Consider the following 24168-nt stretch of genomic DNA (forward strand, 5'->3'; position numbering starts at 1 on the left):
GACAAAGACCTATCATTTATTTATTTGTCTCTGTACTCCACAATTTGAGATTTGTAATAGAAACAAACACATGTGGTTAAAGTGCACATTGTTAGATTTTATTAAAGGGTATTTTTATACATTCTGGTTTCACCATGTAGAAATTACAGCTGTGTTTATACATAGTCCCCCCATTTCAGGGCACATGGCTTCACAGGCGTTTGTAATTGCTCAGGTGTGTTTAATTGCCTGCTTAATGCAGGTATAAGAGAGCTCTCAGCACCTATTCTTTCCTCCAGTCTTTCCATCACCTTTGCAAATTTTTATTGCTGTTTATCAACATGAGGACCAACGTTGTGCCAATGAAAGTCAAAGAAGCCATTATGAGACTGAGAAACAAGAATAAAACTGTTAGAGACAACAGCGAAACCTTAAGCTTACCAAAATCAACTGTTTGAAACATCATTAAGAAGAAAAAGAGCACTGGTGAGCTTACTAATCGCAAAGGGGCTGGCAGGCAAAGGAAGACACCCACAGCTGATGACAGAAGAATTCACAGCATCAGTTGTCTCGTCGATTGAGATCCATATTTTGTTGCATGCAACTTCAGCTCTAATCTTCTGCACAACAATGTTGAAGTTGATGTCAACATAATTTTTCCGTAATGATGACTCGCTCGGTATATGTTCCTCTGTGTATTTCTCCAATAAACCTCTGAGAGATTTGTTTTCCAATTTCCACAGTGGAATTCCAGCATCAATGAATGCCTTGCACAGATCACTCAAACTCAGATTTGCGACTGGGGCCAGCAGTAAATGTGGTGAGGAGACAAGCTTGGGTAGTCTACACCCCAGCAGTATCAACATTGACTTCTCTAATAGTCTACACCCCAGCAGTATCAACATTGACTTCTCTAATTTTAGATAGCCCTTGTCTTCTCCCTCCTCCCTCTTCTCAGCTCTCCTCCTAGTTCTACTGTCTCGATCTCTTCCTTTCTTTTTACTGCCCCCCCCCCCACATCAGTCTGAAGAGGGGTTTCGACCTGAAACGTTGCCTATTCCTTCTCCATAGATGCTGCCTCACCCACTGTTTCTCCAGCATTTTTTGTCGACCTTTGATTTTTCCAGCATCTGCAGTTCTTTCTTAAATAGATCTTGGAGAAGACTGAACCAGCGGGCAGCGGCACGAACGAATGAATGACTGACGGTGGTGCCCCCGGTTTCGCCCCGGTGGTGGAAGTTTTCTTGTAAGATACTATGTTAACACGTTAATAATAACATTAATATTAACGTGTTAACATAGAAACATCATTGTAATCACGGTACAACTAGAGAAAATAGCACAACCTTTTCGCATTACGGCAAAAAAAGGCTGATTTAGGCACGATCGTAAAAAATGCATTATCCTGGTGAAATCATCAAAAAAGGCATTTATGGCAAAATCCTGGCTCTAGTGATAATATAATGAAGGCATTGACAAATGCATGTTTAAATCCTGCATTACTTCTCATGGTGTTCAGGTACTATCTGGGAACAAACAATTCACCCACATGCAATAAAAACAAACTGATGGATTAAAATTTAGGAATAACTTGCAATAAATATTGTGAAAATCCTATTTATTGCCTCCCAACAAATGATATCCCTTATTGAAGTATTAGATCTTCAATGAGCACATTTTCTTGCTCCCTTTGGTAAGACTGAAAAGCCACATGCCTTTCATATGCTCGCGATGTGGAAAGCAGTTTGCAATACATGAATTAGTTTTGAAACACATTTCTTTATCAGCAAAATGTGGCTGCCAATTTGCTGGAGAAGATTGCCAGAAAGATAGAACTAACCTTTAACTCTTTTTAATGCTGTTGGTGGAAGGTTTAATATTGGCCAGGCACCAGCATAATTCCATAATGCTTCCGTTATTTTTAAAATGTTCACTCACACAGACAGATGGGACGTAATTGAATGGCTCATGCAAAAGAGATGGGCTGGAAATATTTCAAGTCCTTTTCCAATTTGGTGCAAAGCAATGAAATATTTCACTGTTCATAATTGTATCCCTTATTTAAGTATTAAGGTGCTGTGTGCTGTGGAATGGTCATCTTCCACACAGAATGGAATGGAACTCAGAATGATGGTGCAGCAGACAGCAAGGCTGGCTGGCTCGCTCGTGAGTAAAAAAATGGAACATCCAAGTCCAGTGAAAAGAGGTAAAGACAAGAAGAGAAGCATGAGGTTGCCAGTGGGCATAAATGTTTGTCTTTCTACTTTTGCTTTAATACAAGGAACCCCGCAGAAAAAGATAAATGAGTTGAGAGTGTGGATCAGCACATGGGAAAATGATAATGTTGTAGTCAGAGAAACAAGGTGAAAGGAAGGGCAGGAGTAGTGTTGTGCTCCACAGTGACACAGTAGTGCTCAGTGTTCTGATGTGCAGAGGTTTCAGGCATGACTGGGGCAGGTGCATTACAGGAGAGGATGTTGCACTGAGCATTACCTAGGGCACATATCTTAGAGGGATTAATTAGTGGCTATTTTCTACATGAATTTATGAATATAAAATGGGTGATTATTTTAATAGGGTTATAATATAGGCCTTCCAATAATGCAAATTAGAAGAACAGATATGGAGGCAGATCAGAGGAGTACGAGCAATCAGGTTGTAGTAACAGATTTTAAACTTTCCCAATATTGACAGAGATGACCTTGTTGCTAGGGTTTATAAGGGCAGGAATTTGTAAAATGCATTCAAAAGGGGTTTGAAACAATTTGTGGAGGGTCCTACTAAGGAGGGGTCTGTACTGGATATCTTTAGGAAACTAGGACAGACAAGTGATTGAAGTGTTTGTGGAAAAGTCATTGGGGAACAGCGATATGGGTTCAGTAGCTTCGAGGCAGCCATGGGAAAAGGTGAAGTTGGCCATCAGTTTAGGGTGCCAAATAGGGGGAAGGCAGATTTCCATAGTGGATGACAGGAGCTGGGAGAGGTAGACTGGAAAAAGCTGCTGGGGTTAGGGTAGGGAAAGAACATCTGATAAGTGAGAGGTATTTAAAAGCAAGACAGTAAGAGTCATTTTTTTCCTGTGAGGGTAAGAGAAAAAGATGGCAAGTTTACATCTTGACGTATGGTCAGCATGGACTAGTAAGTGGGTCGTAAGGGGCAATTTATGTGTTGTACATTTCCATTTGCATTTGGGAGAGCCTATTGTACAATGGCAAAACTTTATCAGGATCGCAAAAGATGGCATTGAGGTAACTGGCAGAGACTTCCTCCAGCCACGTAAGTTACAGGAAGCAGCATGGAAAGATTATGATAGACAAAAGTGCTGGAGAAACTCAGCGGGTGCAGCAGCATCTATGGAGCGAAGGATTATGACTGCTTTGGGAATTCTAGATGTTTGATGTCTGAAGAGGTAATCAGGATGTTACTCTCCTAACCAACAACTCAGAATAGATTTGGCAGACTCCTGGGATGATGTCTATTCCCAGACACATGGCACAGTGTTTCCACTTTGAAGAAAATTACCCGAGATTCGGGAAATTCTGGTTGTCGGGTAATTTTAGGGAAATTGAATCATTTTGGGAAATTTCCGCATCCGGCCCATAAAGGCGTGTAAAGGTAATACACACAGTACTTACTACCAATTTGGCGCTCAAAGGTTTCAACAGAGCGCTGTCAGTGGGAATTTAAACAAAGAGCTGTCGGCTGCAGCTCTATGGGTTCTAAATTTAGCGCTACCTAGCTACAGCGCTATGGGCTTTAAACATAACGCTATAGCTACTGCTCTGTGGGTCACAGACTGTTCAGGAAAATTCTCGTGTAACGATGAGTCTTTGGAATTCTCTTTCTCAGTGAATGTTGAGCCTTTGATTATTTTTCAGGCAGTGGTAGAATTCTGGATAAGCCTAGTGGTGAAAAGTTACCAGTGGGATTGCAGTTACATTGGGATTGGCTTTGATTTTACAGAATGGTGGGTGGGCTCAAGGGGGAGAGAGGGAGGGGTGGAGAGACGGAGAGAGTAAGGGGTGGAGAGACGGAGAGGAGGGAGAGAGAGGAGGGATAGAGGGAGTAGGAGCGAGAGACTGAGGGAATAAGAGGGAGAGAGAAAAGGGGGAGAGGGAGGGAGGAAGAGAGAGGGAGGGAGGGATGAGGAGGGAAAGGCGGAGGGAGGGAGGGAGGGAGAGGGAGCAGAGACACATGAGAGCAGGTTGAAAATACAAAGATAACGAAAGCTGTTGGAGGCAACGAAAGGTGCCATGCATAACCGTACAAGTGAGTAACAGAAGTAGCAGATACGGTGTTGTTACATAGATCTGTTTTGCTTTGTTCTTCTTTGTGTTGTTAACGTGTGCCCGCGAAAAAAAAACCACAACAAATAGTACGCAGGAAGCATTTTTGAAAATTTCAGGAAATACCTTCAGGAAATTTGGGATTCTATTTAAGGAAATGTTTTTTTGAGGTGTGGAAGCACTGAGATGGCAACAGACATGAAGGGAATAAGGTGCACCAAATCCATTTAAATAAATTCAATTATTGCAGTGTTCATCAATGTTTGCTACAGCAGGCCAAGATTCTGCTCCCATACAGTGCATTCAGAAAGTATTCAGACCCTTTCACCTTTTTCACATTTTATTATGTTACAGCCTTATTTTAAAATTGATTTTTATCATCAATCTGCACACAATATCCCGGAATGAAGAAGCAAAAACAGGTGTTGAGAAATGTTTGCCAAGTAATTAAAAAATAAATAACTGAAATATCACATTTACAACAGTATTTAGATCCTTTGCTATGACACTCAAAATTGAGCCGAGGTTCTTCGTGTTTTTATTGATTATCCTCAAGATGTTTCTACAAATTGATTGGAGTCCACCAGTGGTAAATTAAATTGGTTCATCAGGTTTCCAAAACAGGCCAACGTCACAAAAACTCTCATTCTTGATCATTCACTTGTCACTGATTATTTTTTCCAAACTTTTGGCATTCTGAAATTATAATCAAATAGCACTGTGGGTCATTTTCATCACATGGACTGCAGAAGTGCAATGTGAACAATACTTAAGATAATTTGGATAGGCAACATCAGCCTTGCTAGTGACTCCCCGAAAAGTCAAGACACTGAATTTAACAAAAAGGTATAAGGAATTTGAGACTTTATCAACAGCCCATAACAAATCCTGCTTCAAATCTACACTTGTCTCTCATGTCTGTGTGTTACCGCTGGTCCCCAATGGCAATAAAGGTTAGGGCTCCAAACAGTAAACTCCAGATGCTCCTTCACAATGGAAATATCATGCCGTGGAGTTTATAAATAGCTATTCTTTCTCCCCCCTAATGTGGCACCAACTTAGATTACAAAAAAACAGCTTGAAAAGTCATTAGAAAACAAAAAGTAATAGGAAAATGGCATGTGGTAGATTAACTGCTTACCATTCTACTGCTTGCTGTCAATTTGGAAAACTTCAGGGAAAAAAATGTGAAACAGCAATTAGGAATAAGAATTGATAAAGTCAAAAGACTAAGATAAAGTGAATTATAAATAGCTAGTTATTTGCCAAAATTAAAGGTAGACAGAAATGCTGGAGAAACACAGCGGGTGAGGCAGCATCTATGGAAGGAATAGGTGCCGTTCCGGGTTGAGACTTCTTCAGACTGATGTAGGGGTGGGGAAGAAGAAAGGAAGATGCGGAGACAGTGGGCTGAGGGAGAGCTGGGAAGGGGAAAAGGAGAAAGCAAGGACTACCTGAAATTGGAGAAGTCAATGTTCATACCGCTGGGGTGTAAAATGCCCAAGCGAAATACGAGGTGCTGCTCCTCCAATTTACGGTGGGCCTCACTCTGGCCATGGAGGAGGCCCAGGACAGAAAGGTCGGATTCGGAATGGGGAGTTGAAGTGCTGAGCCATCAGGAGATCAGGTTGGTTATTGTGAACTGAGCGGAGGTGTTGGGCGAAGCGATCGCCAAGCCTACGCTTGGTCTCACCGATGTAGAGCAGCTGACACCTAGAGCAGCGGATGCAATAGATGAGGTTGGAGGAGATGCAGGTGAACCTCTGCCGCACCTGGAAAGACTGGTTGGGTCCTTGAATGGAGTCAAGGGGGAAGGTAAATCGACAAGTGTAGCATTTCCTGTGGCTGCAAGGGGAAGTACCAGGGTAGGGGGTGGTTTGGGTGGGAAGGGACGAATTGACCAGGGAGTTACGGAGGGAGCGGTCTCTGCGGAAAGCCGAAAGGGGAGGAAACGGGAAGAAGTGGTCAGTGGTGGGATCTCGTTGGAGGTGGCGAAAATGTCAGAGGATTATCTGTTGTATGTGGCGGCTGGTAGGGTGGAAGGTGCGGACAAGGGGGACTGCCCTTGTTAGGAGTGGGGGGGATGGGGAGTGAGAGCAGAATTACAGGGTATAGAAGAGACCCTGGTGAAAGTCCCATCTATAGTCCAAGAGGGGAACCCGTTCCCTAAAGAATGAGGACATTTCCGATGACCTGGTTTGGAACACCTTATCCTGGGTGCAGATGCGGCGTAGACGGAGGAATTGGAAGTAGGGGTAGAGTCCTTACAGGAAGCACGATGGGAAGAAGTGTAGTCCAGATAGCTCTGTGAGTCAGTGGGTTTATAGTAGATGTCAGTCAGAAGACTGTTACCTGCGATGGAGATAGTGAGGTCTAGAAACGGTAGGGAGATGTCGTGAATGGTCCAGGTGAATTTGAGTGCTGGATGGAAGTTAGTGGTGAAATGGATGAAGTCAGTGAGTTCTGCATGGGTGCAGGAGGTAGCACCAATGCTGTCGTCAATGTAGCGGAGGTAGAGTTCGGAGATAGGGCCACCGTAGGATTGTTCGATGTACCCTACAAAGAGGCAGGCATAGCTGTGGCCCATGCGCATGCCCATAGCTACACATTGGATTTGGCCAAATTAAAGTATTAGGGATGACAAAATTAAAGAATTAAGCATGTCAATTTAGGGAGTTTTTACAGTATACACAGTCTCTTATTCTGATACCCATTGGGATGCCAACAAGTTGGGTTTTCTTAAACAACTTGCAATAAAGGATATTCATCTCACTGCTACTTTTTAAATTTGTTCGGCTTGCATTGACATTTTAGATAATGCAAAGGAAAATAAACCCTCAATAGGAAACGTTTACTAGGAAAAATCCGAGGGTGTTAAATGCAAATACAGGTTTTAGGAGGATGATTTATGAGGTCATCAAGGAATGGGAGCACCAAAAAGAGTATTTAAGGTGAATTTCAGTTTTGTTCCTCATCCTATAACACCAGTTTAAAAAAATTCAAGTCAATTATACTTGCAGATAGGAGACACAAGAAACAGCAAATGCTGGAATCTGCAGCAACAAAATCTGCCAGTGCAACTCACCAGCTCACTCAAATATAGATTTAATATGTAGTCAACACTAATATTTCCATTATATTAAATATTTATTTCAAAGAGCAATTATACATTTGCAAACATCAGTGTAAACAAGGATTATGCTAACTCAGAGTAACATTAAAACTATAAAACTCCAGAAAATTCAGTACACTCCATACCATTCATCTCCCCAAATTCGCCCATTGGGGCTCTGTTAAATCATTCATCTCTGTATTCATAACATTGAAACTCAGACAGGAGATGACTTCGGAATGTCACTGCACTGTAATACTAATTATTTACCAAAATATACATGCACACCAAAGAAAAATTATGGGGAAAGATAATTTCTCACAGCTAGGTTGATAATATGGAGTGCAGATCACAAGATGTTTTACATTAGTGGTACAGTTTAAATGCAACACAACTATTTGTACCACATAGAACTGTGCGTCGAAGGGGAGAAATAAAGCACAACACCTTTGTGTGTACCCGAACAATTCATATGTACAAAGAAATTCAGTGCATTTTTTGTTTTTCTACAATACAATCCAGTAGGAGATCTATTTAGGGAAGAAAACATTGGCAACAAAGATAAAACGGAGTTGTGCCAAGAGCTGCATCATTTAAATTCATATACAGTATGTACATTAGAATTACGGTCATGTTAATTTATCCTCCCCACAATAGGGTGAAAACTTGAAATGAATAACATCAAATACCAGTCATAAAGTATGCCAATGCGTCTCCCCTTTCAATACAATACAAATGTTACCATATAACTGAAACTACCTTTCATTTTATCATATTTGTAATTACCCTGGTTAACACTTTTTTCTCAAAAGTCATCAAATATTTTCTACAACTTTCTTTGCAATACCAGAATTTGCTTCCCCAACGGGTCATTTGGTGTTAGGCCACATTCTGATAACGTTAAAAATGAACAACATCCTCACAGCATTTTTGTTTCTCGCCAGGAAGACTAAGAGGTTTGTAAATGAAGCAGGGAAGATAATAGTATGGAGGCTAGGATTAGATAGGTACTTCTACAAGGCTGATTTATCACTCAGCCATTAGCCAAGTAAATCTGCATGCTTTCAGGAAGTACAGAGGGCTTTATGCCCATCCGGAAAATGACAATGCCTCCATTCCAAGAGTATTAAAGTATTTATTCTTTCCTCAGTTTTTTCTTACGGCTCAGTTTTGTTTGACAGTCACCCGAGCCAGTTCCTTCATCTGCTTCTTTCATCTAAAAAAAGCAAAACATGTATTACAAAAGTTGAAGTGCCACTGCCAAAGGAAGTAACCTCATTTGCACTATTCACCTTGTTCTGTTCGAGTATTGCTATCAGATTCAGAGCTATACAAAATTATATTACAAAGCTCGTTTCCAGTCTTATGTACATGTGGATGTTTCAACGTGGATAACAGAGCAGAGGATTAGATACCACATAGTTAGCTTATCGTATTACTCAGTTGAAGACATCTAAAGTATGCTCTTCCCTTTTTGGTTTCGGCCCGAAACGTTGCCTATTTCCTTTGCTCCATAGATGCTGCTGCACCCGCTGAATTTCTCCAGCATTTTTGTCTCCCTTCCCTTTTTATTAATCTGCCCTTAAACCCCGTGCTATTACATCTGATTTAAAAGTGGATTTCAAATTATTCCACACTACACAGAATCCTATTCGTTCATTTTGGGTTATTCCTCATTCTAGATACCTATCATGGGCAAATCCCAGCTCAACACAAATTGAAAATCTGTTCAGAATGGGAATTCACTGGCAGATATTGGGTGACCGGATCAGAAACTGATATTTAATTCAATTTAGTATAACTCATCACTTAACTAAACAAAAGAAGTTAATCACTAATCAAATTAAACGGTCCCAAACTTTTCATTTTAGAAAAATCAAATGACTTTCTGATTAGTAAAGCAAGTATGAAAATGAGTCCTCATATGAAATCTGCATATGCTCAAAATATGCGACGGCCCTTTTGAACGTTTTGGGTCGGGATACATCTTCACACTGATTGGAGTAAGAACCCCACCTGAAACGTTGTATGTACATTCCCTCCACAGATGCTGCCTTGCCCGTCGGGTTCCTCCAGCACATTGCATTTTGTTCAAGATTTCAGCATCTGCAATCTCTTATGTCTCCAAAATATATTGCACTGATGAGTTGGATATAAATTAATTTTAAATCATCAGCAAAAAAGATTTCCAAGACGCACTCAATTGAACAAAATATTAACCTCATCCTCTGAAGCAGATTTTGATTTTTTTCCTTCTTCTTCCTCCTCATCATCTTCTTGACTACCATCTCCAATGTTTTCATCATCTCCACTTGCTTTTTCATCTTCAGCTTCTGGAGTGAAAAGGGGAAAGAAGTTATGCTTGACAAGTACTTTGAAAGCTAATATCCTGTTACAAAAAGTAAAGATAAAGATCATTTATTACATTGTATTCAAAGGTACTTTGGGGAGGATGGGGGTGGTTGTGAGTCTGTAGTAAAGGGATTGGAGTGAAAAAGGAGAAGTATTTATGTCTGAAGAAGGGTCCTGACTCCCAACATGACCTATTTGTGTTCTCAAGGGATGCTGCCCGACTACAGCATTTATGTCATTCATTGCTACTCTAGCAGCTGCATTTCCTTGTTTCTGCAAGTTTAGAGATACAGAGTGGAAGCAGGTTCTTCGGCCCGTTTCCACGCTGGCCACCCATAACCCGCACACTAGTTCCATGTTATCCCACTTTCACATCCTACACACTAGGGAACATTTACAGAAGCCAATTAACCTACAAACCTCCATGGAATGTGGGAGAAAACCAGAATATCTGGAGAAAACCCACATGGACACAGGGAGAACATACAAACTGCAAAGAGTATCCGTAGGCAGGATTGACCCCTCTGGCACTGTGAGGCAGCAGCTCTATCGCTGTGCCACCTGTATTTATGCTTGCCTAGATTCAAGTCAAATCCTACTTGTAGATTTGTATTCATTTTGAACACAATACTTTAATAAGGTTGCTTAAACCATGGAACAGTACGCATTGCAGAGTTAGCAAAATTAGGTTTGAGAAAGATGAATTAAGGTCAAAACTGGGTTTGTAAACTTCAAATACAGAAGACTGATCAGTAATTTCTTGGCATAGGAATAGTAATTTCTTAGATGAACTTAAAACATTAAGGATTTGAAAAAGGCAGATGTGCCAAGGTATTCCCCTCATTGAGGAATCCACATGAACGGATCATATGTTGATAAATTCACCCTTGGTCTTCAATTAATCCAAATTTAAAACTCAGAGCACAGTAAACTATGATTATTGAGGGCTACCATCCCCGGAGTTATATCCTCCACATGTTTTCTTTCTGGTTTACCTGGACTGTACATGAAACAAAGTTATTCACTTTTTCAGTGATAATAATAAACCAGTATTTGGCAGATTTGAATACAATATTCAGAATTTGATACCTAATTATTTTATAGGTCAATAATAAAAAGCACAATGGATGAGGTGAAATTGGTGTATCCCCAAATCTACCTGCAGAGTCTAGATTAGCAAGATATAGATGTGGAATTCAGAGCCAAAAAGAAGGTGCTCATGTTGGAGCCTCAGAAGCTCAGCTATAATAAAGAAATAAGAAAGCTGCAAACAAGTGTTAATTTGAAGAAGTGTGAGGCTACAGGTTGTAAAGGTGATGGATTTAGTACATTTAACCTTAATCAAAGGGAATGGCGGTTCAGTAGATAACTGCATACACCATTTGTTGACCTCCATTTGCACCTTGGCAACAGAGTATTTTATCGCCACCTGTCATAGTTCCTCCAGTTCCTGATTTGCAAACTTACTTGTTCAAATCTATTCTTGGATGAAACTTACAAACATTTAAAATAGGTGCAGGAGGAGACCATTTGGCACTTCAAGCCTGCTGATTGTGGATGATCAGCCATGATCACAATGAATGGAGGGGCAGGCTCAAAGGGCCAAATGGCCTCCCCCTGCACCTAGTTTCTATGTTTCATCCAAGAATAGATTTTGAACAAGTAAGTTTGCAAATCAGGAACTGGAAGAACGATGACAGGTGGTGAACAAATACTCTGTTGTCAAGGTACAAATGGAAGCCAACAAATGACGTCTGCACTAATCTACGTCCACAAGACTTCTATAATAGCAAAATAAAACAACACATTGAAATATTATTCTACCTTTTTTGAGATTATTACATTCCTTTTTCTCATCCATCACTTCTTCTTGCTCCTCCTCCTCCTCCTCCTGTTCTTCTTTAACATCGGGCTGCACCGCATCAGTCTTCTTGTACTCAGCTGCAGGGTCTGATTTCTTAATAAAAAAGTTGTAATTATTTACATTCTCGCTTGATAATTTTATCAAGAACTCTTTTATTTCTTGAATAAAGTTGATTTGAATTGTTTAGCCAAAACATATCACAATCCAGGAGTACATCTCCTAAACTTCCCAGTGCGAAATATGTAGTTGAGGATAGTTTTCCAGTATATGAACGCAGATGTACACAGTAGCAATTAAGGCTACTATAGACCACAAAATACTTTCTCACTCCTCTCATTAAAAAAAATGTTGTAGTTACAAAACTGAGCAATGGGCAAGCAAAAGACTGGTAGTTACAGACCTGTAAGGCCAACATTAGTAGTAGGACAAGATAACGGACAAAATTCTGAGCGACAGGATTAATGGAAGGGTAGGGACTGATCAGAGATAGCTAGATAGCTGTGTCAAAGGTAAATCTTTTGCCACTATTTTTCTTTCTGAAGTAATAAAAAAGTGCATTTATGAGGGCAATGCAGGAGATGAGGCTTATGTAGACTTTAGTGAGGCCTTGGACAAGGTCACACATGGGAAATGGTCCAAAAGGATAGGGTCCATGATGATGAATCCAGTACTGGTAAAGTAGACAGAGTGATGGTAGAAAGCATTTGTGATAAGATGCCTGTGATCAGTGATGTTCCACACGATCAGAGTTAGATTCTTACTGTTTATAATATGTGAATGACTTGGATGAGGATGTAGGATGCAAGTTTATGAATGACACAAAGACTGGCAGAGATGCTGACAGTGTGGAAGGCAGTCCTAGCTACAGGGCAATAACGACATGTTGACAAAACAGGACCAAAAAGCTTCAGAGATACTGCCTGTCCCGCTGAGTTACTCCAGCATTTTGTGTCTACCTTCGATTTAAACCAACATCTGCAGTTCTTTCCTACACATAGCTTAGATGGGTCCTGTTTCCCCACTACAGGTACAAAATCTTTTATCCGAAAGCCTTGGGACCAGACACTTCTCGGATTTCGGAATTTTTCAGATTTCGGAATGGAAGATTTTTAGCGTAGATTAGGTAGGTAGCGCGGCGGCTTGAAAAGTCTGGAGCGGCTGCCTCCTCCCCGGAGACCGGGGAATCATTGTAAATCATTGCTTAGTCAGTTAGTTTGGAGTGATTTTATGTAGGGGGGGGGGGGGGGGGGGGGAATCTTTAATTCTTAGTCCCCTACCTGGTCGGAGAGGCGGGGAGCGGGCAATGCCTTACTGGGTCGCCGTGCAGTAAGCTCCGAGCGCTGTGGTAGCCGACTCCCAACATCGCGGAGCTGGGGCTGCGGGCGTCCGGCCGCAGGCGGCGCCGGTTGGAGCTCCGACCCCGGCGAACTCTACCACTGGCTGCGCGGTGCTCCAAATCCAGCGCAGCCCGCGGCCGGACGCCCGCAGCCCCAGCTCCGCGATGTTGGGAGTCGGCGGCCACAGCGCTGGGATACCAGCGGGGAGCGGGCAATGCCTTACCGGGTCGCCGTGTGGTAAGCTCCGGAGCGCTGTGGCCGCCGACCCCAACATCGCGGAGCTGGGGCTGCGGGCGTCCAGACCTGGGTTGACCGTGGGTCGTTTCGGGTCAAGTTTGGCGCCAAACGCGAGCTTTGGTGTGCAGACGGCATCCTGGAAAAAATGTCCGGTTTTCGGAGCTTTTCCGTTTCCGGAATTTCGGATAAAAGGTTGTGCACCTATACGACAATGACATTTGTCAAACCGCACCTGTTCTGGAGAGGGTGCAGGGGTGATTCAGCAGGATGTTGCTTTGAAGGTGCATGTCAGTTATGGGGAGAAACTGAAGAGATGAGATCTGTTTTCCATGGAGCACAGGAGGAAAGAGGTGACATAATTGAGGGGTGTAGATAAAGCAGTCAACAAGAAAAATCTCAAAGGTAGAAAAAAGGCAGTTGATTTGGGGAATGGACAAGAGATTTAGAGGGATTTGAGGGGGGAATGCTTTTCTCCCAGAGATAGGCAAATACACGGGAGAGAATCATAGAGGAATCACCAATTGCTTTTAGAAAATGTCTAGTGAGCACTTGAATCACGTAAACATAGAAGAGTATGGGCCCAGGGCCAAAGGGTAGGGTGAATACAGATGGACATAAGGGGGAAATCTTTTAGGACCGAGATGAGAAAAACATTTTTCACACAGAGAGTGGTGAATCTGTGGAATTCTCTGCCACAGAAGGTAGTTGAGGCCAGTTCATTGGCTATATTTAAGAGGGAGTTAGATGTGGCCCTTGTGGCGTATATGGAGAGAAGGCAGGTACAGGATACTGAGTTGGATGATCAGTCATGATCATATTGAATGGCAGTGCAGGCTCGAAGGGCCGAATGGCCTACTCCTGCACCTATTTTCTATGTTTCTATGTTAATCCAGGAAGAGAGTGTGGCCAAGTTCAACAAAAGTACTTCCCTCCAAGCAAGAAAATTAAACCTGGTACCTTCCCAAAGCCTAGCTACTCGCTGCCTAAAAACCAGACAAGAGCATTAGCTTAAACTTGCAAGTATATATTTACCTTGCTTGGCCAGCAGAACAACACAATCAGCCCCAAAGGCAAAACAGCTGTCAGGATGTAAATAATCCAAAGCCATGGACGCTCCTCTGCAGCAGTTGTCAACTGACCCAACACACCAGGCTGTAAATTAAATTCTTGACAGTTACATGAAGTCAGTTGTTATGTTATTCAGATATCCATGAGGGCTAATCATTTTTAATAGATTATAGTCGCTGAAGATAAATTATACCAGCATGAATATTCATGAATATGAAAGGAATTAATTCTATAAATGACCTGATTGCATTATGAATCATTTTAACATTAGGTAGCTTTACCATTACAATACTCTGAGAAAAAAAAATCCTGAAGTGGATGATAAGAGGCATGAAAATAGTTAAAAGTAAAATGTGATTAATTAGTCATAAGGAAAGACAAGATTAATTAAAATGTAAGATTTTTTGAATTATGTAATTAAAATAACAGCAATCTATCTACCCAAGACACACCTTTTCATGTTTGGTTATTTTGTGTTCATGTCATTTACCCTGGTAAATAATAAAATAGTCATCAAGAAAAAGACATTTCCCCATGCACATCAACAAATGGAAGAACAAAATTAAAACAAAAAACTTGTGCTTTGGTGCAATTTGGAATACTTGAAATGCAATTATGACAGAGTTCACAAAACTATTGAGATATGGAATTAATATGAAAGTACACTTTAAACATAGAACAGAGTACAGCACACGAGAGGGCCCAACCGGCTACATGTCTAAAGAAGATTGTCTACAATGCCTGTGCCAAGTTAAACATGATCTCTATCCCTCCATATCAATGTGTCTATCCAAAACCTCTTCACGTAGAAAGCACCGAAATCCACAAAAATCACAGCAAACATTTAAGTCTGTGGATCTTCAAATGAAATGTTAAAGTTTGATTGGTTTTCAAACAACGATTGGTTAGGTTGGGAAAGGAATGTTTTTCCTGGCTCAATGTGAAAGCTTGAGGATGTTTTACAGGGTGCTGTTCAATTGTTCCAACTCAACACCAACATTTCAGTTTGAATTTTGAAAAAAATACAATTAGAGCTAAGAAGAGTGAGAAGGCCTGCCCTGTTGTTTAACACCTCGGGGCACACTAAATAGATATCCTGCAGAGAAAATAATCACCATGGATTTAGAAGGAAACTGGATTTTTATATAGCACTTTTTGTAGCATATCATCCTAAATGCTTCACTGTTAATGGTACTTCCAAAAGTGTTATTATTATTGTAATGCATCAGCCAATTGTGCACAGCAGGCTTCCAATGGTGACTATCTCCAGGTTTGTGCCATGCATTGGAGAGTTAGGGCAACCTGGAATACGTGCTAAAGGAAAAGTATTTTTGTATTGGACCCAGGGCACAAGATCAAGTGCCATGGTGTTGCTATGTCCAGTTGCAGTGTCAGACTGACTGACCCACTCCAAGCTCATTTAAAGCAGGGCACATATGATGTGCAGTGTTAAGATGAGTACATCTTCCATGATAAAAACATACAATTCAAAGCAATGATCATGCACATGTCAAGCTGCTGATGTAATGTGCAAAAATCATTCTGTTCTTATGAATGTGCTTTCTTAATTTGGTTCTACAAAACAAAAGCAGGGAGTATATCATTGCGGTGCTATTACATGTTTGATGGAAACAATGAGGGACAAATTCCTTCCCCTAGATTTCTCTTTAAACAAAGCATAGAAAGCAAATGTTAATTTTATGACCAGACACCAATAATTAATTAATTAACCATGTAATACTAGACTGACGAGGTACCTCATTTGCAGTAGCCACCATTTTCTTTAGTGCCCATCCATCAGCTGCCCACTGGTCAGACACTTTCCTCTCAGCACAAATGATAAAGTTGTCAAATAAGATGTCAGAAGTCATGGACCATAATTCAAGACCAATAGCGACGATTGGAGTCATCTTGTAAGGATGAAAATCCTCAAAGTAATTAGGATTTTGGATCTTCCTTGGAGTCCAGGCACCCTGTGTATTTAAAAATCAAAAATGCAATCTAAGCTGTTCTTCTAGGTTCATTCACCTGGCACCTTTCTCATTTATTTTATTTTAGTTTAGCTTAGAGGTACAGTGTAGAAACAGGCCCTTCAGCCCACCAAGTCCATGCCGACCAACGATCACCTATACACTGTTCTATCCCATTGGGACAATTTACATAAGCCAATTAACCTACAAACCTGCACATTGCAGATAATAAGGATGATACATGTTACAGGTCAAATTAAATACCCTAATGAAATGCTACCTGGACCTGTTTTTAATCCAGTAATAAACTACTCAGCATTACTTGAAACTCCCCACATGCAGTATTTGTATCCCTCACACAAAAGCTGATTCCTTACCAGATAACATATAGGTCCACCCATTTCCCCATTTGGAGAATTAATCCTGCAAACAACCTTTCGCAAATTATAATTATTAATTCCCTGAATTGTTATATGCAAATCTGATAACTGCAACACGCCAGGTCTACAAATTGAAATTAAGCCCCACTAATCTAAATAGATGGGCCTATTTAAGCAAAACCTGGCCAGTGGGAGGGAGGTTAATTTGAATGTAGCTGATAACTGGGTAAACTATGTGAAGGAATTCTAATGCAATCAGGAAGATTAGACCCCACAAGTCTTTTCTTGGCACAGATAGAATTCGAAGAGGATAGTTACAAATAATTTCTCTTCTGGCCATGTTCTTCCTCCCAATTAATTTGTGCTGCCAACCAGGACTTTCCCCATATCCATTCCGGTGTGACAGAATAGTTTCTCCTCATCAGCCATTAGGCTCTGGAACTATCCTCCACAACTCTTTGCACTAATGTTGCACTACATGCTTTGGCTTGCACTAATATGGTCCAGTTTACCCAGATATCTAAATGAATTGTACATTTGTATATTTACTATGCATGTAAAGCTGCAGCAAGAAAAATAATATATTTGTTCTCATCCTGATGCATAACAATTAAACATTCTTGACATCACAAGCCATCAAAGTTCTTGGATAGGCACAGGCCCAGCTTTGGCAGGAGCATTGCCAAGATCCAACATTATTGTTACTAATATTAAATGTCAGTTTCTGGGATAAGGGAGTTTTACAAAATTGCCTCACTCAACCATTAGTGCTGACTAGGAGTCAAGAGCGTGGTAAATGAAAATGTATGGTATTACGTTTCGAAGACCCAACTTAAAAAGAAAAATAGTCACTGAAGCAGCTGAGAACTTTGCAGACGACAACTGTACATCAATTGGTCAGTGCTGGGAGATTGTTATATTATGAGAAGTGCAGGTAAATCCAATGACATTATGTAGGATTCATTCCCAAGCATTAAAATACAAATATCAGTGTCAATATTTACTACATAAAAAATGTGTAATAACAATAAGAAAAAAATATAATTGTTTTGATACTTGGCGTGTCACAAAGTTTCTAATCTGTTGATGCAAAACTGAGACAAGTGTGAGCAGGACACTCATTCATTCATTGTGACTTTAAACATTTCCAATTCTAATCTGAGTCCTTGCAGGATGATCTATTTTGTGTCAATATATTATTAACCCTCTACCCAAGGTTGCAGTTCTACATCCACTTTTGCATTAATGAAACCAGGTGATGATACTTTGTAGAGAAGTCACACAAAGGGTGAATTACCAAAGAGTTATTGGCAGCTGGGGGCGTGTGGGGGAATGCACAGGCCCTTGCGGAGATAATGCATCATCTTCAGCCTCTGATGAATTTCAGGAAGACTGAATTATTTACAAAGGGTAGCAAAGACAAGCCGCTGATTTATTCCAAATTTAGGAGAGGCCCGGTTTTTGCCATAGAAGAAATAACAGGGAGCAAAAGGCAAGCTGAAGTAGTTGGAGACACAAGAGACTACAGTTGCTGGAATCCACAATGGAAGAAAGATCCTGACCCAAAACATCGTCTATCCATTTAATTTAGAGATACAGCGGAGAAACAGACCCTACGGCCTACCGAGTCTGTGCCAACGATCTCTCGTGCACTAGATCTATCCTTCACACTAGAGACAATTTACACAACCTAATGAACCTCCAAACCTGCACGTCTTTGGAATGTAGGAAGAAATCAGAGCACCCGGTGAAAACCCACGTGCTGGGACCGCAGCTATTTACAATATACATCAATGATTTAGATGAAGGGATTCAAAGTAACATTAGCAAATTTGCAGATGACACAAAGCTGGGTGGCAATGTGAACTGTGAGGAGGATGCTATGAGAATGCAGGGTGACTTGGACAGGTTGGGTGAGTGGGGAGATGCATGGCAGATGCAGTTTAATGTGGATAAATGTGAGGTTATCCACTTTGGTAGCAAAAATAGGAAGGCAGATTATTATCTAAATGGTGTCAAGTTGGGAAAAGGGGAAGTACAACGGGATCTGGAGGTCCTTGTTCATCAGTCAATGAAAGTAAGCATGCAGGTATAGCAGGCAGTGAAGAAAGCGAATGGCATGTTGGCCTTCATAACAAGAGGCGTTGAGTATAGGAGCAAAGAGGTCCTTCTGCAGTGAGACCACACCTGGAGTAAAGTGTGCAGTTTTGGTCTCCTAATTTGAGGAAGGACATTCTTGCCATTGAGGGAGTGCAACGTGGGTTTACAAGGTTAATTCCCGGGATGGCGGGACTGTCATATGCTGAGAGAATGGAGCGGCTGGGCTTGTATACACTTGAGTTTAGAAGGATGAGAGGGTATCTTATGGAAACATATAAGATTATTAAGGGTTTGGACACGCTGGAGGCAGGAAACATGTTCCCGATGTTGGGGGAGTCCAGAACCAGGGGCCACAGTTTAAGACTAAGTGGTAAGCCATTTAGAACAGAGAAGAGGAAACACTTTTTCATACAAAAAGTTGTGAGTCTGTGGAATTCTGCGACTCAGAGGGCAGGTTTTCTGGATACATTCAAGAGGGAGCTAGATAGGGCTCTTAAAGATAGCGGAGTCAGGGGATATGAGAAGGCAGGAACGGGGTATTGATTGGGGATGACTAGCCATGATCCCAATGAATGGCGGTGCTGGCTCGAAGAACCGAATGGCCTACTCCTGCACCTACTGTCTATTGTCACAGGGTGAACGTACAAACTCGATACAGACAGCCCCTGTAGTCAGGATTGAAACCATGTCTCTGGCGCTGTAATGCAGCACTTCTACTGCTGCGCCACTGTGGTGCCCCCCACATAGATGTTGCCTGTGCTGTCTATGGATTTCCCTTCATAGATGCTGTCTAATCTGCTGATTTATAGACACATAGATACATAGACAATAGGTGCAGGAGTAGACCATTCGGCCCTTTGAGGCTGATGATCCACAATCAGTACTCCGTTCCTTCTCCCCATATCCCATGATGCTGCTAGCCCCAAGAGCTCTATCTAACTCTTTTGAATGCATCCAATGAATCGGCCTCCTGAGGCAGAGAATTCCAAAAATTCCACTTCCTCCAGCAGTTTGTTTTATGAAACTGAATTACTCTGTTAACTTTTAGATGATTGCTTTTCACATACTTATTCCAAGACAGTTCTTACATGGTAAAGCATCCCATTGTACAAGCCTAAAAATATAACAAAGAATTGTACAATAATCCCACCCCTCCTTCACTCAGTTTAGTCCAACCATTCAAAAGTATTTAATCAAACCCCTAACTTAACACTTGTATTTTATGGTTATAAGTGCTTTCTGCAATGCTGAACAACTTCAAAATGTATTTATCATACCTGGTAGTTGGGATTGTCAATCACAGGTGACTTCCATTTCCCTTTGTAATTGGGATTGCTCATCATAGGTGCTTCCCAAACTCCACACCCAGGTGCCGTTTCACATTCTGGATTAGGAATCTGGGGAGCTTCCCACTCACCATCCATCTCTTCATCCCTGGAAATGGAAAGGACATTCAGTGTGCATTGCCACACGCATGTTACTATGATAATGTTATTTTATTTTTGCCAACTTAAAAAAACAAAGAAACTTGAAATATACAAACACCTTAGCCACTTTAGAACTGCAACGTTCAGATGTCAATGACCTGCCATCACCGTCTCACCAAATTTAGAGACATCGTACCCTGGATATCTTAACCCCTAAAGATTAGGGAATTGACGAATTTCACTTGAAATCCCTATTTCTACAATTTATAATGAACACAGGCAGCAAATGATTGTGCTGTAATATGGCGGCACAGTGGTGCAGCGGTAGAGTTGCTGCCTTACAGCGCTTGCAGCGCCGGAGATCTGGGTTCGATCCTGACTATGGGTTCTGTCTGTATGGAGTTTGTACGTTCTCCCCTTGACCTGCGTGGGTTTTCTCCGAGATCCTCGGTTTCTTCCCACACTCCAAAGACGTACAGGTATGTAGGCAAATTGGCTAGGTATTAATTTAAAATTGTCCCTCGTGTGTAGGGTAGTGTTAGTGTGCGGGGATTGTCGGTCGATGCGGACTCAGTGGGCTGAAGTGCCTGTTTCCACTCTGTATTTCTAACCTAAACTAAACTAAAGTGAATGCATTTTTAATGCCTGCAAGTCAGGCGACATCCGTGGAAGTACAAAAAGAAATATTGGGTTGATGATCCTATGCCAGAACTGTGAAAGCGAGAATGTAAAGTTGAGAAAATAAGAGGGTAGTTCAGTCTGCTTCACTTTCCACAGATGCTGCTTGATATGCCAAGAGGTTTCTTCATTTTTTGTTTTGCATTTATTGGATGGGTATAAATTATGTTTAAATTAAATTTTACATCACCATTTTCCATGGCAGACGTTTGAAATGTTTATACAAAACCAGCACTTCTATCCATATTTCTGATTATGCGAGTGTTAGATATTCTAACCAAACTGAAGACGGAAGTATATGGATGTCAACACAATCGCAAGCAAAAACACACAAGTGCTTGATGGGCTGACTTTGAAAGAATCTTGCAGAACACTATTTGTACAGTACCCTAATCTTCAGAACAAATCACACTAATCAAATGCTTAAAAAAATAAATTACCAGTCCTCTGGTTTCTCTGCACTGGGATCGCCAATGTACTCTGCTGCATTATCAAGCCATCCCTCTGGTTTAACAGCAGTAGGATCAATTATCTTTGCTGGTGCATCTTCATCCCTGAAATAAGATCCTTTATTTTGAGGTTGCAACTGTAGAAGCATTCCAAATTATGTGATATAAAGTGCAATTTGAAATAAAAAACGCTGCCACGAATTTGCAATTAAAAATATAAAAGTAAACATTAAATTAGAGAAGTTGTCGAGGAGACTGTACTCACCAGTCTTCAGGTTTGTTTGCATCAGGATCAGCTATCTTTGGGTTCTCATCCCAGTCTTCAGGCTTCCTATCATTAGGGTCATCTATTTCTTTCGGGGGATTAATAGATGGGGTCATGTCCTCCATCAAATTCCCCTTATTAACAACAATTTGGTCAATCAACACCTCAAAGCTGTTATCTGGATTCAGCACTAAAAAAAATAATAATAATCTCATGTTAAATCAAAGATAGTGTTCTACAGTCATATAGTTATCCCTGAACAGTTAACCTCCTAGCTCCAGCTAAAGTGTACAGCCACATGTTCAAGACAAAGGAAAAAATGTGTGGGATGACTTGGTTCATTCAAGGTCATAATTTTATATTTTGAAAATTAATGACTGAAATATCTAGATACAATACTCAAAGCAATGATACTGAAATATGCACTGCAATAGTCATCTCCTAATTTGACTAAAGGAATCGTTTTTTTTAAATAAATCACCTTCAATTTGTGCTTTCACCAATATAATAATCTGTATTCTCAATTATCTTAACTACCAATTGACATAGGAAGCTTGCTTCATCGACGTGCATATTATAACATTTATCAATGGGGATAATATAAGGCACGGTGGGAGAGTTGCTGCCTTATAGCACCAGAGACTTGGACTCGATCCTGGCTACGGGTGCTGTCTGTACGGAGTTTGTACATTCTCCCTGTGAGTTTTCTCCGGGTGTTCCAGTTTCCGCCCATACTCCCAATATGTACAGGTTTGTAGATTAATTGGCTTTGGTAAAAATTGTCCCTAGTATGTAGGAGTGCCAATGTACAGGGATCGTTGGTTGGTGTGGACTCGGTGGGCCGTAAGTCTCTAAACTAAAATTAGTTGTCATATTATTTCATTTCTTTAGGGGCTTTTTTCGAAGGCATGTCCACCATTTAATTTTATCCACCCGTAATTAACGTGTACAACTGGAATAAAAGATGAAAGCTATGCTCCTCGTCATTGGAAGCTAAGCTATAAAAGCAAGGCAAAAGGTAACTAAATGTTATAAACCATCCAGTAGCAATTCATAGAACTTGATTGGCAGTTGCAAAGGTTGGACCTTTTGTTCAAAGATCTGTGGTCAGATCATTCTGAAGTGCCTGAGGCAGCCTTAAAGGAAAAGCTTACCAGTGTAGCGTGCACATAAAGATTCACCCCTCATCTGTAGATTCTACACTGGCTATGCTTAGAGACAGGCCTATGGAAGATCAGGGGGTGGGGGGCGTAATACGGACGGAAGAAAAGAGAATAAAGAAAAATGAATGGAAGAGTCGGATTGGGGAATTGGACTGTAAAGGTTCAGGATGAGTGCTATGTTGTGGGTGTTAGTTAGATGGGTGAAAAGTGAATTCACTTGTTGCAGTCAGTAACAATGGGGCAGTTAGGTAATTATAATTACTTTAGAGGACATTTAGGGACACTGTCCTTGGATCTAATTGGGGAGGTCCTCCTTAAGCCTGAGCAGCAGGTTTTACAGGTACTCTCCTGCATGCACAACTGAACATTTCAGAATGGCACAGTATGTAATTGGGTATCGAACATGTCCAGAGTCCATCATGCATTCATGTGAAGAACTAAGGTGGAAAGCAATGAATTTGAGATTTGTAATAGAAAAAAAAAATAATCACATGTGGTTAAAGTGCACATTGTCAGATGTTATTAAAGGGTATTTTTATACATTTTGGTTTCACCATGTAGAAATTACAGCTGTGTTTATACATAGTCCCCCCATTTCAGGGACACATGGCTTCACATGTATTTGTAATTGCTCAGGTGTGTTTAAATGCCTCCTTCGTTAAGGAGGTATAAGAGAGCTCTCAGCACCAAGTCTTTCCTCCAGTCTTTCCATCATCTTAAGAAACATTTATTGCTGTTTATCAACATGAGGATCAATGTTGTGCCAATGATAGTCAAAGAAGCCATTATGAGACAGAGAAACACGAATAAAAATGTTGGAGACATCAGCCAAACCTTAGGCTTACCAAAATCAACTGTTTGGAACATCATTAAGAAGAAAGAGAACACTGGTGAGCTTACTAATCGCAAAGGGGCTGGCAGGCCAAGGAAGACCTCCACAGATGACATAAGAATTCTCTCTATGGTAAAGAAAAATCCCCAAATAACTGTCAGACAGATCATAAACACTCTTCGGGAGTCAGGTGTGGATTTGTCAGTGACTACTGTCCGCAGAAGACTTCATGAACAGAAATACAGAGGCTACACTGCAGGATGCAAACCACTCGTTTGGATGGCCAGGTTAGTTTGCCAAGAAGTACTTAAAAGAGCAACCACAGTTCTGGAAAAAGGTCTTGTCGACAGATGAGACGAAGATTAACTTATATCAGAGTGATGGCAAGAGCAAAGTATGGAGGAGAGAAAGATCTGCCCAAGATACAAAGCATACCACCTCATCTGTGAAACACGGTGGTGGGGGTGTTATGGCCAGGGCATGTATGGCTGCTGAAGGCACTGGCTCACTTATCTTCATTGATGATACAACTGCTGATGGTAGTAACATAATGAATTCTGAAGTGTATAGACACATCCTATCTGCTCAAGTTCAAACAAATGCCTCAAAACCCATTGGCGGACAGTTCATTCTACAATGATCCCAAACATACTGCAAAAGCAACAAAGG

General features: G+C 41.0%; 1 protein-coding gene across 2 annotated transcripts in view; it reads right to left on the bottom strand.

Annotated features, from left to right (window-relative positions):
• Window positions 1–7393: 7393 nt before the first annotated feature.
• The window catches only part of clgn (calmegin), a 35517-nt gene continuing 18742 nt past the window's right edge, over window positions 7394–24168 (bottom strand). For both annotated transcript variants that reach the window (XM_033049724.1, XM_033049806.1), the window contains exons 8-15: window positions 21505–21694; window positions 21231–21344; window positions 19963–20119; window positions 15993–16208; window positions 14200–14319; window positions 11554–11686; window positions 9598–9710; window positions 7394–8593 (exon numbers count right to left, since the gene is read on the bottom strand). In XM_033049724.1, coding sequence (XP_032905615.1) covers window positions 8513–8593; window positions 9598–9710; window positions 11554–11686; window positions 14200–14319; window positions 15993–16208; window positions 19963–20119; window positions 21231–21344; window positions 21505–21694 — 1124 coding nt within the window. In that variant the 3' untranslated portion in view covers window positions 7394–8512. The remainder of the gene's footprint in view (window positions 8594–9597; window positions 9711–11553; window positions 11687–14199; window positions 14320–15992; window positions 16209–19962; window positions 20120–21230; window positions 21345–21504; window positions 21695–24168) is intronic.

Source organism: Amblyraja radiata, chromosome 1 (genome assembly GCF_010909765.2).
Source record: "Amblyraja radiata isolate CabotCenter1 chromosome 1, sAmbRad1.1.pri, whole genome shotgun sequence".
NCBI lineage: Eukaryota > Metazoa > Chordata > Chondrichthyes > Rajiformes > Rajidae > Amblyraja > Amblyraja radiata.